We start from the raw sequence: 16,643 nt of genomic DNA, 5'->3' as shown, positions 1-16,643 counted from the left end.
CGAGGAATGTTCGCTTTTAAATTTTCCCAATAATTTTTTTTTTTAGATCTAATGTTATTTTATATATATTTACTATTATTTTGAACCAAAAAAATATATATTAACTACATTCTGTTCTGAATTTTGAAATTATTTTGACTCTTTATGGGGGAGGGGGGGCACCAAGCCCCAATCTGCCCCAGGCCCCAAATACCATAGCTACGCCACTGTCTAATTAGCTAATATTTTTGAACCAATAAGCTTTGGGTTACGGAATAATACTCGTAACTTACAATTGTAACATTTCAGTAAGTATTTTCAATATATAAAATAAATCAATAAGGAACTACCCATTACAAATATTACACCTAAAATTAAATATTGATTACGATTTCCTTAATTACAAAACAGGACTCGGTTAAATGTGTATGTCACAACAATACTGTTTCTCTATTAATAACTACGGATACTTATAGCAATGTGAATAACAAGTTATTACAACAAAAAACTAAAAGTAAATAATACTCAAAACGTTCCTCCGATTGGTAACAAGAACTAATACAAAAGTGAAAGGCGAGGTTTATTCTAATTTTTTAAATATTAAGTATACACATTTATCACAATAACATTAATTACATGGGATTTAAACTACTTGTCCCATTATTTTAGTGAACGAATGACGTAATTCAATTACATATATTTCATTTCGCGTGTTCAAATTGATTATATCCTATACGTATTCAAATACTGTAAGTACACACATTGTACTAAGTACCAACAAATTTATTTATTCGATATTAAAAAGTTTCATATTCCCAATTATAAAAGGGATTGCGATTTTTTTTTGAACGGGATGAGTTCTTTACTATAACACATACATAATATAACTAAGACCCAATTATTTCAATAGCAATAGCGTTCTTGTCATTTGTAAATTGGAAGGAAAAACAAATTACTGTTAATGGATTGTAAGTTAAAAACCTATATTTTTTATAATAGAGTTATAGTAAAGTTTTCTCAATTAGTTATTACACATAATACAAGTAACATTAAACAACTTCTGAAATTCAAATTCAAGTTTTATCAATTTTTTAATGGTCTCCGTTTATACCTATACATACACACATATATATAGCATTATAATCAAACTGATTAATACGATAGTAACATTGATTAAATGTTTATTAGTACCAAAGGATGTCCGGATCCAATACTTTGTTTATTTCCTTCCTCCTTATGATTTATATTTTTTTAAGAATATTTTTTAAGTTTATACGTTCGTTAAACGGTTTTTACAAAGTTATTAGAAATCGTGGAATGGATAAGTACAATGGACGGTATAAGTCAAGTATCAAGTTGATAGGTCACGTGCGATGATTTGGTTGTACTGTAACAGGCATTGGAGCCGGCGTAGGGGTGCTGAATGCATTTGGTGCCGCGGGATTGTCCTCGGGAGCCGAATGGCTGGCTTCAGCTTCACATTCGCGTTCAGCAATTTCCTCTTCGTCGATGATAGAAATGTCTCGTATGGATGGACGGTGCGATCGTCTCCAGCCTAAGCAAAAAACCAACAATTTAAGGAATTTACTCCTTCGATATCACCAAAAAGTAAGAAAACTCTATGTGAAAAAATAATAATGTGGAGTTTTACCAAGAAAAGATTGATAAATTTAAAAGATACAAAAGTTATTAATGCAAGTGATATAGATCTCGCTGTATAAAATTATAAAGTGATTTAAATGTTCATTGTCAAAAAACCTTGACTGGTAATCGAATATTGATTGTAGCATAAATATTTCCCTTGTCCGGAAAAAGAATTGTGAACCAGAAAAAAAGCGAGATATATTGATGCTGAATATCCATTACAATATTTATTCAATACGAAAGGAATATTTAAAAACTCGGAACTCGGAATGTAAACAAACACAAAGTATTTCCAAAAATAAGAAGGTCAAAAATTAACTGGTGTTTATCCATGTTTGTCCATAAATTGTTTTTATATGCGAAAATTATGTTATTTTAGAATAAAGATCGCTATGATGAAATATTTTTGTTAAAACATTAAAATTTAAAATAGAATTTTCGGGTAAAATACAATTTCGTTGAGTCAAAACCGAACGAAGATATTAGCTTATTACCCTTTACTAAATCTTTTTTTTAAAGGAAAAAATATTTGAAATATTTGTAACAATTTTTTTTATTATGCGGTAAGTCAATGAAAATGGAGAGAGGTAATATTTAGTAGGTGTATTATTAAACTAAATATTGGAGAAATAAATATATCCATGTATAAATATAATAAAATCAAACATAAACTACAAAACTTTTCCTATTACATATATTAAAATAATCCATGCATACGTTAATGCTTTATTCTTAAAGCGTTTAACGGTTCTCCAATTCGTAACCTAATTTAATAAAAGTAAATTTCTTTTATGTGTTTAGTAGTAGGAGAATATTTAAAATATTTATGGTGTGATTATACTATATTATATATTTGGATGATACCCAAAATTTATATTCCTTTCTAAAACAAAAAAAAATAGTAGCTATTAAATATTAATCGATATTTTGCGGTACAAATGATCGTTAAATCAATGGTATTTAGCTATAAATCAAAACTTAGTTTAAAATCAGTCCAGTCTTCATAACACGAAATATATTATTTTTCTTATCAAATGTAATAGCGAAATTGATTTCAAAATATAAAAACAGTACATACCTTCTAAGACAGGAGGTTTCGTAGTTTTTGAAAGTAGTCTGGGCCCAGTGATTGTTATTACCATAGCTCCAAGAGGTGCTGTGATCACTATAGACATGATGCACACAGTGATTACTGTTTCTGCATATTTCAACAATTCCGGAACAGGTTCTCCGTCGCCCGCCATTTTACGCACCTCGTCCAAAGCTACAGGGCCTAGAGCTGCCTGTGAAAATATTTACATTTACTGATTGGTTTAAAGTTAAATGTCAAAATGGGTTATAAAGCTTATAAAGTTAGATGAATGACTAATGTCAAAATATTTGTTAGATAATAAATTGTATTTTTTTTTCTTTTGTTGAGTGGTGACATACGTAATGTTCAATTCACAAATTTCAATTTACAAAATTCAATTTTTAGTACTGATAAGGATGCGTCGATAAAATGACTATTATGTTTTTATTTTTAAATAAAAGTGTGTAAATTAATCACAAAATTTACCTGTACAGTTGCTTTGGCCATCCAAGCGAGTCCTACGAAGACCTTCTCTTTCATGTTAAGATTGCTCCGCACTGCGGAAACACTTGTGACCATTGCTCGAAGAACAACACACGTAATTAAAATACCCCCTCCAACTAGCACCAAGTGTGGCTCTAAATCTGCAATCTTTGCCAAAATAATTTTAAGTTAAGAATAATCTGACAAAAAAAATCAAATTAATATATAGCAAGTTTAAAGGTATGTTGTAACGGAACCTAACGACGGACAATGAACTATAAGTAACTAGCAAAAAAAGTAATAATATTTTGGTTTTTGTATTTCATGAAATGTGGGGATGATAGATAAAGCAAGACATACCCAATGCAAATAGCGTGAGGAAAAACCCCAGCCAAAAGTCTATTTTAAATGATTCTGAATGTGATTAATACTTGTAATTAGATAGATTAATATACAAAGAAGATTTTTAGACAATAGGTTATGCTAAACATAAAATAATATTGAACCCTTAAAATGTAACCTCTCAGAGCGTATTTGTTTAGATAAATGTTGTTCATGCGAATAGAACTTCGTCTTTTAAAAAAAATTAAATTAATTAGCTTATTGTTTAATGTAATATTCACAAACTGCTATTTAGTAAATGTATTTTTTGACATTTTTTATAGTCATTATTGCCTCGTTTTGATATTTTTTAGTAGTAGTTTATTTATTTATATACTGTATAAGGGCATTTAATATTAATTTTCAATTTTAATACAATAATAATATTAAGTGCTGTTGTATAAAAATAATTAATAATAATACATAATTAAACACAATTGTAAAACTATACAACTTACAACAATTTGTGCCCCAGTGATAGAAAAGAGCATCGGTTCAAAGAACATCCAGAAAATTTCAAACGCCGTGGCCACTGGGTTGTCCTCGAGCTCCCATCCCTGTTCGGCCCAATTTTTACATGCCACAAATGCAAATGCAATAACAGCTAGTGGACCTGCAATACAGATAAAAATTCAACAGTATGTTCTAAATAATATTCTGAATAGTATTATAAACTCGCACGAATATATTACACACATACAAATAAATATTCTTTTTTGAAAATATTAAAGCATCTGTTAAGCATTCAGGTATTAACATTAAGTGTAAGATTTAAACAGAATTTTAACGATTTCATTAATTAGAAAACATTTTAAGTGTCGGAAATTCATTATGAAGAAAATAATCTTGAAAAGTTTTTCGACATATTTTTATGAACGTAATATATTTAAGATTTGTATTCCGAAGGAGAGATTTAAAATTTGGATATAAAAGTATTTAAAATATTTTATTACTATACCAGCTATTCTACGTTCGAAGATCAGATTTGTTTAAATATTAACTATAATTAAGCAAGTAAGTATTCCAAAAATGTGCAAAGTTTACTTGTTCGTTTTAGTCATATTTTAATATTATTATAAAAGTTCATAATAATTTACACATTTTTAAAGTAATAACAAATTTTAAAAATATCGATTAGCAATTTTTATTATATAAAACTATTTCGAACCGTTTTAAAAGGAATTAGGGAATTTGTTTATTTAAAATTTTGAAATCCAAAATAAATATACAAAGTCTCATACTCAGCAATTTACATTGACACAAAAATTGGTATTCGTTTGTTCTACGGCAACCAATGTAAGTTATATGCTAATCTTATTATAACCAAAAATTAAATATTATTATATAAAATATAAATGAACAATAGAACAGTGGTACATTAAATATTAAATTATTTTATATTGTATGAGTATGCTATTACATCAAACTGTAGGATTACGATTTTCCTTGTAATCTTTTACCATCGCGTTTGTACAACATGCCTCTGGTTGTTATAGTGGATGAGTAATTGTAAACAGAGATTTCACATTAGCTTTGTTTCCTTCTGTATTACAGATCCATTTTTATAGTTACAACAGTGTATTGTTCGTGTAAAAATCTCGCATCATACAGAAGAAAACAATCAATCGTACTTGGAACTATTGACTTCAAACAATTTAATCGTTTCTGTGGGTTAGTAAGAGAGTCCTGATAATTTTTGTTCAAGGGATTAATTTTTTTTTACTTTGCAATTGAAATCTTTATTTAAGTCAATGAAATTCGTAAATTATTTTATACTTAATTTTTCATTACTTTTTATTTGAATCATTATTGTTTCATCTTTTCACATCTGCTAAAGATAGTGTAGATAAATGTTACATTTAAGTTATCAGTAAATATTTTTTGTTTTTACCTGCACCTCCCCAGCCTATTTCTTCAGATCCTAGAACAGACATAAGACCTCCAGCAAGAAGAAGAATCACACGCAATGGCACTAAGAAAGCGTCGTTTCGTTCAGGTATATATTTCACCAAGTATCCGCAAATAACTCCGAAAGCTATGCCCCCAATCACACTCATAGGCCCCTGGAAAAGCATTTTTATTTAAATTAAATTTTGTAAATAAATTGTAATTCCAAATTATTAAGAGTTACAATATTCGAATACCGATCACTTTAGAATTAAAAATATGAATCCAATCTTTTTCTTATTATAAGGTGATACGTCTCTTTTTATAACGATTTTGTATTCAGGCTTTTAAAATCCAAAAACTGTAGTGGCCAAAATAGATTCCGACCTAGACGGCTTTTTGTTGCTAATAAATAACTACGTCAAACCCTGATAGTATAATGTAGAGGATATCCGTAGACGAACAAAAGTAATTGACATAATCCAGGGGATAGCGTGTTGAAATGGCAGGAGGCAGGCTACCTAGTCCGCAGAATTGATGGCTGCTGGCGTTTTGAAATTTTAGAGTGGAGACTATGGAGCGGCAAGCACAACGTAGAGCGTTTACCTACAAGTTGGACTGATAACCTTATCAAAGTGGTCAAAAAACTGTGTATGTAAGTCGCTTTCAACCGGTATTACTAGAAATCTATGGGGGAAGGTCCATCAGTGGACGTCCTGCGGCTAAAATATTGGTGGTGATGATGATGTTCCCTAGCACTTGCATGCAGCTTGTTTTCGATTCCGTGAAGGGATTTTATTTATGGAGAATACAATTAAGAAGAAAAAGAATAATTAATTTCCTTTTATCGCTGCGTTAAGATTTATTAGTTAAGAGTCTAAATGATGAGTCGTAAAGGTATACGTAGCATGAGATATTCTCGGCTATGGTATATTATTAAAAATATAATTTAATCGTATTATGACCATTTTAAATAATGAAATAGTTATGTATAAGTATTCATGTAAATATGTTTGTATATTGTGACGCGAAATAAATAAATAGGTTGCTACAGCGAATGTAGTTAGGTGTCGAGAAATATTATCAAAATGTTTTAAGGAATCTCTCGATAAATATGTAATGTAAAGTTTTTGTATTGGCATTTTAATTTAATTTTTAATAGAAATATTTATTTTTACAAAAGAAAGACATTAGTAGAGAAAAATGGGAAAATAGTAACTAGTAAGATTACCTGTACGATATTCATTGTGATGGAGGAGCTTGCAAACATTATGGATGATACTATTCCAAATACGGCTACACTAGCAGCATCGTCGACACCCGACACTGCTAAAACGAGTGTTGGAATTCCTTTCGACACGCCATAACCTTTACCGCGTAGTCTGAACAGACACGGTACAATCACAGCAGGCGACACTGCCGCTATTATAGATCCAAGAAGAAAAGCTGAAATGAAGTATATAATAGTTGTAACAAAAATGTTTTTGTAACAATAAATTAACATTTTTGTTTATGAGAACTAACATGTTTGAAACTTGGTGGCAACTAAAGTAAAAACTAAACTAAACTAAGTAACAAACGCAATTGTTAGACTGTTAAAAAAATCTACTATAGTAAAAGTTGTTATTGTTGCTTAGACATATTAATAATAAAAAAAACTTACCCCAATCCCATGGTAATCCAAGCAGTAAGTTAGACATGACTGCACATAGTACGCATTCAAATGTCCACGGTATCAAAGCCAGCTTAATAACAGTTAAGAAGAATTTTTTCATAGCCACCGGATCAAGGTCTAAACCGGCTCTAGTTAATATTATCGTTAAAGCTATTTTTCTGGAAGAATTTTTTCAACATTATTATAATTGTTAGACACGGCGTACATCAGTATTAAAAAATCGGAATAAAGTGCATATTATGAAAAATTTCAGATGATTCATACAACAGAGTTCAAAAATAGTAATACATATAGTGATAATGTTCCAGTTATTGATAATGATGACTGTAATTTACTTTTAAAGTAATAATCTTAGAAAATGCTTAATTTCTTATGCTACGATAATTACCTGATATAAGAACATACACGTTCATAGTTGGAATCAAAGTTTACAAATCCGACATTTTTCATTACGATTCCTACTATTAACATTCCTATAAGAGCAGGCAGTGTTGTGACTTTGACCATTAACCATCCACCGAAGTGTGCGGCAATAGTAAGTACAGCTAGTGTAAACAATTGCCCTCCTGGCGCTGCCGTGTCGCCCATGACTATCCAGATGACAACCCACACCAAAATACCTATAAATTCAATACATATTTATAATGACAGATTTTTAACAATAGTATCTTTTACGACAATCAGAAATACAATGTGTTTCACACGTTAATATTAATTATAAAGTGTACATCCATCGATGTTTAACTGCGATTGCAAAATGTCATGTGGCAAAATAATCATTAATGGCAAAACACATTACTTGCAATGCTGGTATGTATAGGATGCATTCGAAAATTGCATATATGAGTCATTACGTAATGGACATCTATGATATCGCTATTAATATTTTATTCTTACTATGACTAACTCCAAAATATTTTTAATCAAAACTCATTAAAAGAGAGATTTACTAAGGATATCTGCTAACCTCCGTACGCATAAATTAAATCTACGTTCTAAGATTGAATTTATGACTTTGTTCTTTAAAGTTTGGAGATTTATATTATATAAAAGTTCTCATGATTTTTTTAATATCATGATAAACATAAACGAGATAATTGCTCGTAAGTTAAGTGATAAGCCAGAATTATATATTATTAATTTAATCTTTAAACAGAAAGACAAAATAATACACAAATTAATGAAATAACTTTTCATTGGACGATATACATTTAACACACTCAAATAATACTTTAACATATTTTTCTCTTTAAGTTAATTAATAATTAAAATATCTTACCGATTAAGAATACGGAAAGGGTCTGAGCAAAATGTCTGTACGATGGACATAAGGGATAGGGACATATCTTTTGCCAATGCGGCGGCTCCCATGATGGTATTCCGGATTCTTCTTGATGACACTTTTGACAACAAGCGTACCACCAGGACCTGCCGTGACAAGAAGAATACATTGTTCACTTGTCCAACACACTGCAATGCATTTCCATGTACTTGATTGGTATAAATGATAAAAATATCAAGAAGTTTTGAAATTTTACGCTGTCGTATTAGTTTCGTATGCGAATTACAAAATTATGTTAATGAAATTTATAAGCATATGATTTACGAAAATAATACTTTTATCGAAATCAATGAACATAAATATTAATAACCTTTAACAAGTTTTATTGAAATTTAATTTTTACTTAAGTTTCAGGTAATTTTAGAACTATCACATTGTCTATTATCAAAGTATTTAAAATAATCATTTCGTATTTTTTTAATTTATATTATATGCTTAAAACTGTATAACATTTTGGTTGGCCATGTTTGCAACAAAGCGGTAATGGGTACGAAACACGAGATATTACCTTTCAATGTGTTCACTTTGATGAGACAGGGCTTTCTTGGAATATACGGAAGAAGTAGTTGAATATTTTTTATACCTGCCCTCGATGTGTGCCGGTCGATCTGTGGAAGAAGCAATAAAGTTATGATACAAGTAAGTCGAGTTTCAATCGATCAATTTGTGGGAATGACCAGTTGTACACATACATATTATATAACTACTAACTTGAAGGCCGAAATCTCTATGTAATAAAGATATCAGAAAACGTATCAGAGGTAGTCTTAATAATTAAAAATACTTGTTCAGATCGTTTTAGATAGCAATATTTAAGTGTTTATTTCTACTTACCTAATTTTTAAATGGAAAAACAACAAAGGACTGAAATGTCGTAACGACGTGGATGTTTATTTAAAATAAATATTTTTAGTATTTTGTACTCTGTAACCATAGGATAATTAATTAAGAGAATTATAATACGATCTCCCATGTTTATGCAGATGGCATTAGATAATATTAGACATTTATATGATAATAATATAACTTTTCTATGTATCGATAATTTTAATGGAAGTTAATCCAAGCAAGATAAGAAGCCCCAGCTCTATAGCTGTTATATATTTATTTTTGTACATGTCTTATTGGAAATCCATGCTGAACACCTATAGCTAGCAAGAAACGGCCTGCGGCTATAACGATGATGATGATTATCATGCAAGTACAAACATCACAAAAAAAACAGTGTTATACTGACATAACACTTTTATTTACAGTTTTACATTATATGGGATAGATTACTATGTAATAAATATATTATTGTCTTTGTTAAACTAAAGAAATATGATTTCATTATTTAATAAACTTCTTTTTTCCCCAATAAAACATAACGTATTTAATTGCACTGACGTAATACGTTTTGTCTTACACGACCAAACGTGACGGGTTGCATGTTCTAAATATTTTTTTAGGATTAAATTTTGCTATTTTATAAATATTACTCGAGTAATTTGCGTCTTATATTATGGTTTATGAAGTTAATATTTTACATTTAAGAGTTTTTTTAAGTGAATAACGAGATACTAATGATCTGATTTAGCTAGTTGGCAGTGAACTCTTATTTAGTAAATATAGATAATTATGTTTAAGTCGCTTGTGTTATAATTGAAAATGTTTGTTGTCTTTTAGGCCTTGTAATGTTTTCACTGTTGAGGCACAAATGTCCTTTAAGAGTGAAAATGCGGGCCATAATTCACGGCATAGTTTGCTCAATACTCAATAGTGACTAGGATGATTTCCATTAGGACTGGTTGGAAGCGACATGCATCCAGCGTCTTCCGACTGCTTTGTCAGGGTCGTCTGTCGACCTTGTAGGTGGACGTACGATGTTGTTCTTTCCCTAGCCACCATCTGTTCTATGTGGCCTGCATACTGCCATTTCACATTGCTGATCACCTGGGATACGTCGGTATCTATTTTGCTGGATAGCAGTGCCCAAGAGGCATTTGCAGGTTCCGCGGGTTTAAGTGGGCAAGGCGCATAGGGCGCTTAGTCTAAAACCTATCAGCTCAATTAAAATTACATGCCAATAGTTTGTTGATCATAAATATTTATTTAAAATTTAAGTTCTGCCCACAGGCTTATTCACATTGTAAACAAGTTTTTTTTTCTTTTAACTATTCTACTTTAAGAAGTGTTTAGTGCAATTTACTGATGATTATTTTTACACAAATACCGAATTTAAGTGCAGATAATAGATATTTTATTTTGCGTCAAGTTGCTATGAAAACCTGTTCCCATTCTTTGTTAATTTATGAATTCCCGTTGAGAAATGTGAAATTATATATTTCTTTTGTAAATTTTATTATTATTATCTATACTTAAAATATAGCAACGGATTTGATTCAATTTTTGTAAAGGAAAATATAAAAAAAGTTGCATTTGTGTCTTACCGTCATTGTCAACAAGCTGTGAAACTCTCATTTGCATACTTTATCAGAAGTCAGACGATGGTTATTATTACTTACTACACTAATATAAACGATTGCTTCAAACCAGTATTTTTGATAAACAGATTTTACGAACAAGTTAATATTTATTTGGCATTTGTTAAAATTATTTTTGTACTGTAATTTTTTTAGCTATGTAAAAATGTTAGCTTTTGCTAATGATACAAATACCATTAATAATATTACCCCATATCACATTTAACGTTTTCGGTATAGATTTATATAGCACACATAAATCCATAAACGGCTATTTAACAGGCAGAAATAAAAAATTGACCTTTTAAAATTTTCACCTAACGTATTCAATAACTTCATTGTATTTTAAATAAAAGACCTCCATGGTTTTCATTTAATAAAAAAAATTACTGTACCTGCTCTAGTGTTTGATTAAAATCGGGTGACCGCAATTCTTATAAATAAGCACGATGAGGTCATTACCAGTGGACGCAGTAAGGTTGCAACCTTTTACTTAATATCCATAAGACTATATCAAGGGCTATTTTAAGGTTGAGTCATAGGCGCAATTGTAATTAGAAATGTCTTTTAAATCCGAAACGATGAATTCGTTATTATAGATTCATAAAAATTTTTATTTGAACATTTCTTTAAATAATGTTCCGCTTTCATTTTATATTTTGTTGATTATTGTGTAACGATGTGAACTTAAAATAAGTAAATGTATTCGAACTCCAATGGGAGGAATTCAAAATGATTATAGGCGTATTTACTTTTTCTCATCAAATTCTCATTATTTTGCTTAATAGAAAGCGGTTTTTAATGTCTTGTTTCCAGGATCTTTAAATACAATGTTTTGCACAGCACCGCATCAGCCCTCGTCAAAAGATCATTGCCATGTCAGATGGTACATTTCATAACAGCTCGGTAATTTAATTATTTTTAACAGAGAAGTAGTGTTTTGTTGCCTGTCTGAATCAAAAGACTTAGAGTAACTCTTGTTTTCATTTAATTTTAGCAGAACTCAAGCGCATGGAAATGTTGGTGGTACAATATGAATGTTTCATGTTAAGTCACAACCTTTCGTACTACACATTTGTTACAGACATTGTCGTGACACAATACATTATTGTGGTTTTGATGAAAAAGTAGCCCGTGCTGTAGCAATTTAATTGTCAGTTTTTTTATTTATTTATAAGTTTTTTTATTAAGGAATCTTACCCCACGATGAGTCCATTTCAGCCGCCATGGCATTGTGCAGATTGCTCTTGCGGCGCGACGGCCCTTCTGCTTGCGCTGACACGCGGCCATTCCTGCAGAATTGGTACGATTTAGTGGTGGCAAGTGAACTCGGCACCTAAAGCGAGTAGCACTGTGACTTTCTAATATTTGGCAATGACTTGGAATTCTATTAAGTACGTCCGTCGTAGAAATAATTCCGAATTAAAGGGCTCTATAATTTATTATTTCGTTCAATAAAGAATAATACTTTTGAAATGGAAAGCAAGTTAATCAAATTGAGATCGGTGCTGGTACATTTCAAATTCAAGGGTAGCTAATTGACTTGTAATCACCTCGTGTTTTCTAACCCTGTATTAGGTTAAGGTTGGACTACTTTGCTCATAAATGAATATGTCGTTTGGATTCGAAGGCGACTAACTTTTTGTAGAGCAAGTTCATTTCCGCAGGATTTCAGACAAGTTTTATATGTTGTCAATTTTCTACGAACTTGTAACTATTTAGACTCTTCTATTGAAAATTTAATTATGTGGCTATTGTTTAGTTCTTGTTGAATCATTGCATCTAAGAGTTTATTAATGACTCGTAAAGACTTTTCAATATAAAATGGTAGTTCTATTTGCTTAGCTTATAAAGTATTAATAAATTATGTATTAACGTTTTTTTGCAACAAAATTGACTGAATATTTGGTTGCATTAAAATTACAGTGGCATGTAAGATTATTAAAAAAAAGCCTTTTATTACAATGGGCCAAACCGTACTGTAAGGTGAGTGCGTGGCATAAGGTTTTAACGGAAAACTACGCGACGTACTGGGTCAATGTTTATACGCAATGGATTGTAAGCGTTTTGTATGACTTAATGGAACTACTATGGATATTTGGCCACGAGTTTATTCCGACTCGGTCGTCGATGTGTCGCACACGGCGCTTGAGGTCGCATGTGGGTCGAACACGAGTGTTTTTATGTCATATGTATTTGTAATAATAGGTAATACTTATACAAGTAACATCTGGTTACCACGATATCGTTTATTATCGATGATACAACGTGCTTTTTGAGCCGACTTTGTACAAGGGCTTATCCTATCTAAAAATAAATAACAATGTAGGTACACCAAAACAAATCGTTTTTTGAGTATCAAAACATTTTTAAAACTTTTATTATTAATATTTGATTTGATGCCATTATTATTAAGAAATATATTATATCAGAAAAAAAAATTGTACGACCCCTGTACAAATTTTTTTGATTACTTATAGGAATACTTATAGGAATCAAACTCTTACATATTGTTTGTATATTTATATATATATATATATATATATATATATATATATATATATATATATATATATATATATATATGTTTATCTACAGATAGATAAGGATAATGTAACATAATAATTTTAAATAAACATAATAAAAGTTAGTACTAAGTTTAATTTAAAAACTTACCAGTGTCGATTGAGTGCATCTGTTTCAAGGGAAGAATCAGACGGGAGGTAGCTATCGTAGTGACAGCTAAGGCTACTGTGAGACATCCTACATGGCACTACGTATATGTAATTATCTAAAACTAAATATCGGCATGCGAACGTATCCAATATTGTGCACCGGGCATGCCGTTAGGCCGTGCACGCTTCACACCTATGACGCGACGAGTGTGCATCTTATAAGAGAAGGTTCGGTTGCGAGTAAAGCCGCCCGCCGCGCCTCACCCCGGGCACGTGACTGCCTCGGAACATTCAGTTTCGCAGACCCGTGGGCCGGTCATTGGCCGGCGTGTAAAAAAATTTGCTTAACTACAGAGCCCTCACTCATAGTGAAGTCTCAAGTATCGGATAGGGTTGCGGCCGTTACGAAGCCGCAGTTTTGAGCTACTGAATGAGGTGCGACGGCGCACCCGCATGTTTGTAATTTGATTCTAAAACATCTGAATCGGCTCGTGTGACATCGTCTGCGATGCCCGCGCTGCTCGCACAACACCTTTCTTCCTAATTTCGCAACAACCGACATTATTATCATCACAATGTCGACGTTGAAATTATTATTAAAACATTTAATATTTTTTATTGAAAAAACTTTACTTATTTGCGATGTCTCTCGATATTACGCATATTTCTTTAAAAAGTTAATAAGTATTTCTGATGGTAATAAAAATCACAAAGTCGGTTATAATAGGCTATAACTTTATGCCGTAGTATAGAATGCGTATTAGGTACGATCCATGTCAAATAAGCTCAACAAATGGAGATTGAAAACAATGAGAGTAAAAAAATATTTTTTTAATTACAGAAAAACATTTTTTGATTGACTTGTAATTTCTAATATATAATTATATTATTAATGTGTCGATATATATTTCATTCTTTATTGAATTTTCCTATAATAATTTTAATTCGAAATATAAAGATATCGTTTCCATTTTTTTTTAACTTTAATTTACTTTTTTTATCAATGTGGATTTGACTATTTTTTTACCATTTTGATTAGCGAAAGAATATTGAAGAATAGTTATTCAGTAAAGAAGTCGGAATTACAATAGGCCGTAATTCTTAAGGTTCTACGTTTATATGTACCTTCCAAATATGGGTAATATATTTCAAAATTTTTATGCCTTTCTTGCTCTACAACATCAGATTGGATTAAAACAACGCGATAATCTGTCATATATAAAGAATAATACATGAAAAGTACGTGAGGTTTAAAATTATGTGTTTATTTAGAAAATGAATATAGGAAGAAATTATAATAATTCGTAATTGCGTCTGCCTTTATATCGGAATTACGTTTCGTACACGGCAGTTTTAATCTTTAATTCGTAATAATCAACTTTTGGAATCAGTGTTTATTGATAGTTTTGCCTGCTTGCAAAAATATTCGAATAATAAACTACAAGTCTTTTTACACATTAAACATAAATTATATTAAAATGGACAACCAATATCCGACTTATTCATAATATTCATCTATACTTTGCTTTGTTTGTTAAAGAAATGACTAATAACAATTAGTATACCCTAGGCAATTGTTACAATATTGTATTTGCGAATAAATCATTATAGAGACTGAACGAAAACGGACGACCTCATTCATTTTTTTATATTTGTTTGCTAGCGAAAACAAATTAAAATCGTTTATTGTCATTGGGACTCATTTATTCTTCTCCAAAAATTACATTAGAGTTCTATAAAAAACTCTTATTCAAAAGCGCTGTTTTGAAAATTAAACCAATAATATGGGAACTGCTGATACAAACAGAGTGATGCTTAGACGTTATTGGTTAATTTAAAAATGGAATGTTGAAAAGCGATAAGTCACGTTTTTCTTATCTTTGAAAGAGTATGTTAATTCAACTAAAATAATATATGGTAATACTTCTAAATTTCTAATAACAAATAATACGTGCTTACTTTAGTTGATGTAATTTAATAAAATTATTCCCACGATCCTACTAGTTTTAGATACAAATAATTTATTATGTAATTGTGTAACGTAGATCTGATTTTAAGACAGCTTTTTTAGTCAATTAAACGAAACTGTAATTCTCTCCCATATAATAAATCAAGTAATTGTTTTACATCACACTGAATGATACATCATTAGTTTTTAAATAGCTAACAGTTTATTTACTCGATATAGCACGCTAAAGGAGTGCTAATGCACTTAAAAATATTCATTTAGTACATAAACAGAAACTATCGATATGTCAGAAAACTGATTTAACTGCGTCTTTTGTTTAATGAATTGCCGTAGGTGTACAGGTTTGTCGTGTACGTGAGATCGGTCATCAGTTCCAAATACTTCATTATATAATTTAATGTTATTCAATCGTTTGATACATTCTTGTCAATTAAAAGTTTTATTTCTTTATTGTTATTTATTTTTGCTTGTAGAGCCCTGCAATATTAAAAAAAATAGATTCTGGGTATATGGCCTGTGAATATAACTTGAGCAAACAATGGTTCAAAGTTTTTGCGGATGAAATACGTAAGGCGCTTTAAAAGTTTTTTTAAAAATTTCATGAGTAGAAATAGTTTATTCGTTTATAAAGGAAAAAAGTTAAAGTCATAGAAAAGCATTAAATGACTTCAAAGTTTTTCAATAATTGCTTGATTAGATTAATGCAAACAAATAAGCAAAGACAAAATTTGCATGCGAAAAATTATCAATATGTTGATGACTGTTGTAGTTATTGTTTATCAGTCGTTATATGATTATTTTACAATATATCAATGCTGCGGAACTGGAATATTGTATTCAACTCCTTCTAATTTTAGACTACAGGCATAATTAAGACTATCTTTTACAGTTTTATACAGATAATTTAAAATGGTTTTAAGCGTGTATACGATATTTTGTGACCGGTATATCTAAATGAACAATACAATTTTCATAATTCTTTCTCAGAAAGGATACAAGTCCTATCTCGGAGAATACGGGCCTAGTACCAATTTTTGTTAATTTTAATGGTACTCAATGCTATAAATTTTT

The 16,643-nt window shown here is 30.4% G+C and overlaps 1 protein-coding gene across 4 annotated transcripts in view; it reads right to left on the bottom strand.

The window, feature by feature from the left end:
- LOC137922458 (sodium/hydrogen exchanger 9B2-like) overlaps positions 1–16,643 on the bottom strand; it is a 35,534-nt gene continuing 18,891 nt past the window's right edge. For 2 of the 4 annotated variants that reach the window (XM_068765456.1, XM_068765455.1), the window contains exons 3-13: positions 12,129–12,220; positions 8,972–9,071; positions 8,401–8,549; positions 7,510–7,741; positions 7,110–7,279; positions 6,678–6,892; positions 5,451–5,622; positions 4,018–4,172; positions 3,182–3,346; positions 2,702–2,906; positions 3–1,534 (exon numbers count right to left, since the gene is read on the bottom strand). In XM_068765456.1, the coding sequence (XP_068621557.1) occupies positions 1,344–1,534; positions 2,702–2,906; positions 3,182–3,346; positions 4,018–4,172; positions 5,451–5,622; positions 6,678–6,892; positions 7,110–7,279; positions 7,510–7,741; positions 8,401–8,549; positions 8,972–9,071; positions 12,129–12,220 (1,846 nt within the window). In that variant the 3' untranslated portion in view covers positions 3–1,343. Of the gene's footprint in view, positions 1,535–2,701; positions 2,907–3,181; positions 3,347–4,017; positions 4,173–5,450; positions 5,623–6,677; positions 6,893–7,109; positions 7,280–7,509; positions 7,742–8,400; positions 8,550–8,971; positions 9,072–12,128; positions 12,221–13,604; positions 13,850–16,643 lie in introns of those variants that run through there. The other 2 variants (XM_068765457.1, XM_068765454.1) reach the window with 2 other exon arrangements.

The sequence above is a fragment of the Battus philenor genome, unplaced genomic scaffold, assembly GCF_028537555.1.
Source record: "Battus philenor isolate CCGP_79_NKW_IND1 unplaced genomic scaffold, ilBatPhil1.0.hap1 SCAF_2, whole genome shotgun sequence".
NCBI classification, from domain to species: Eukaryota; Metazoa; Arthropoda; class Insecta; order Lepidoptera; family Papilionidae; genus Battus; species Battus philenor.
Note: the sequence above shows the minus strand (reverse complement) of the source record. Positions and strands in the feature narration are given on the sequence as shown.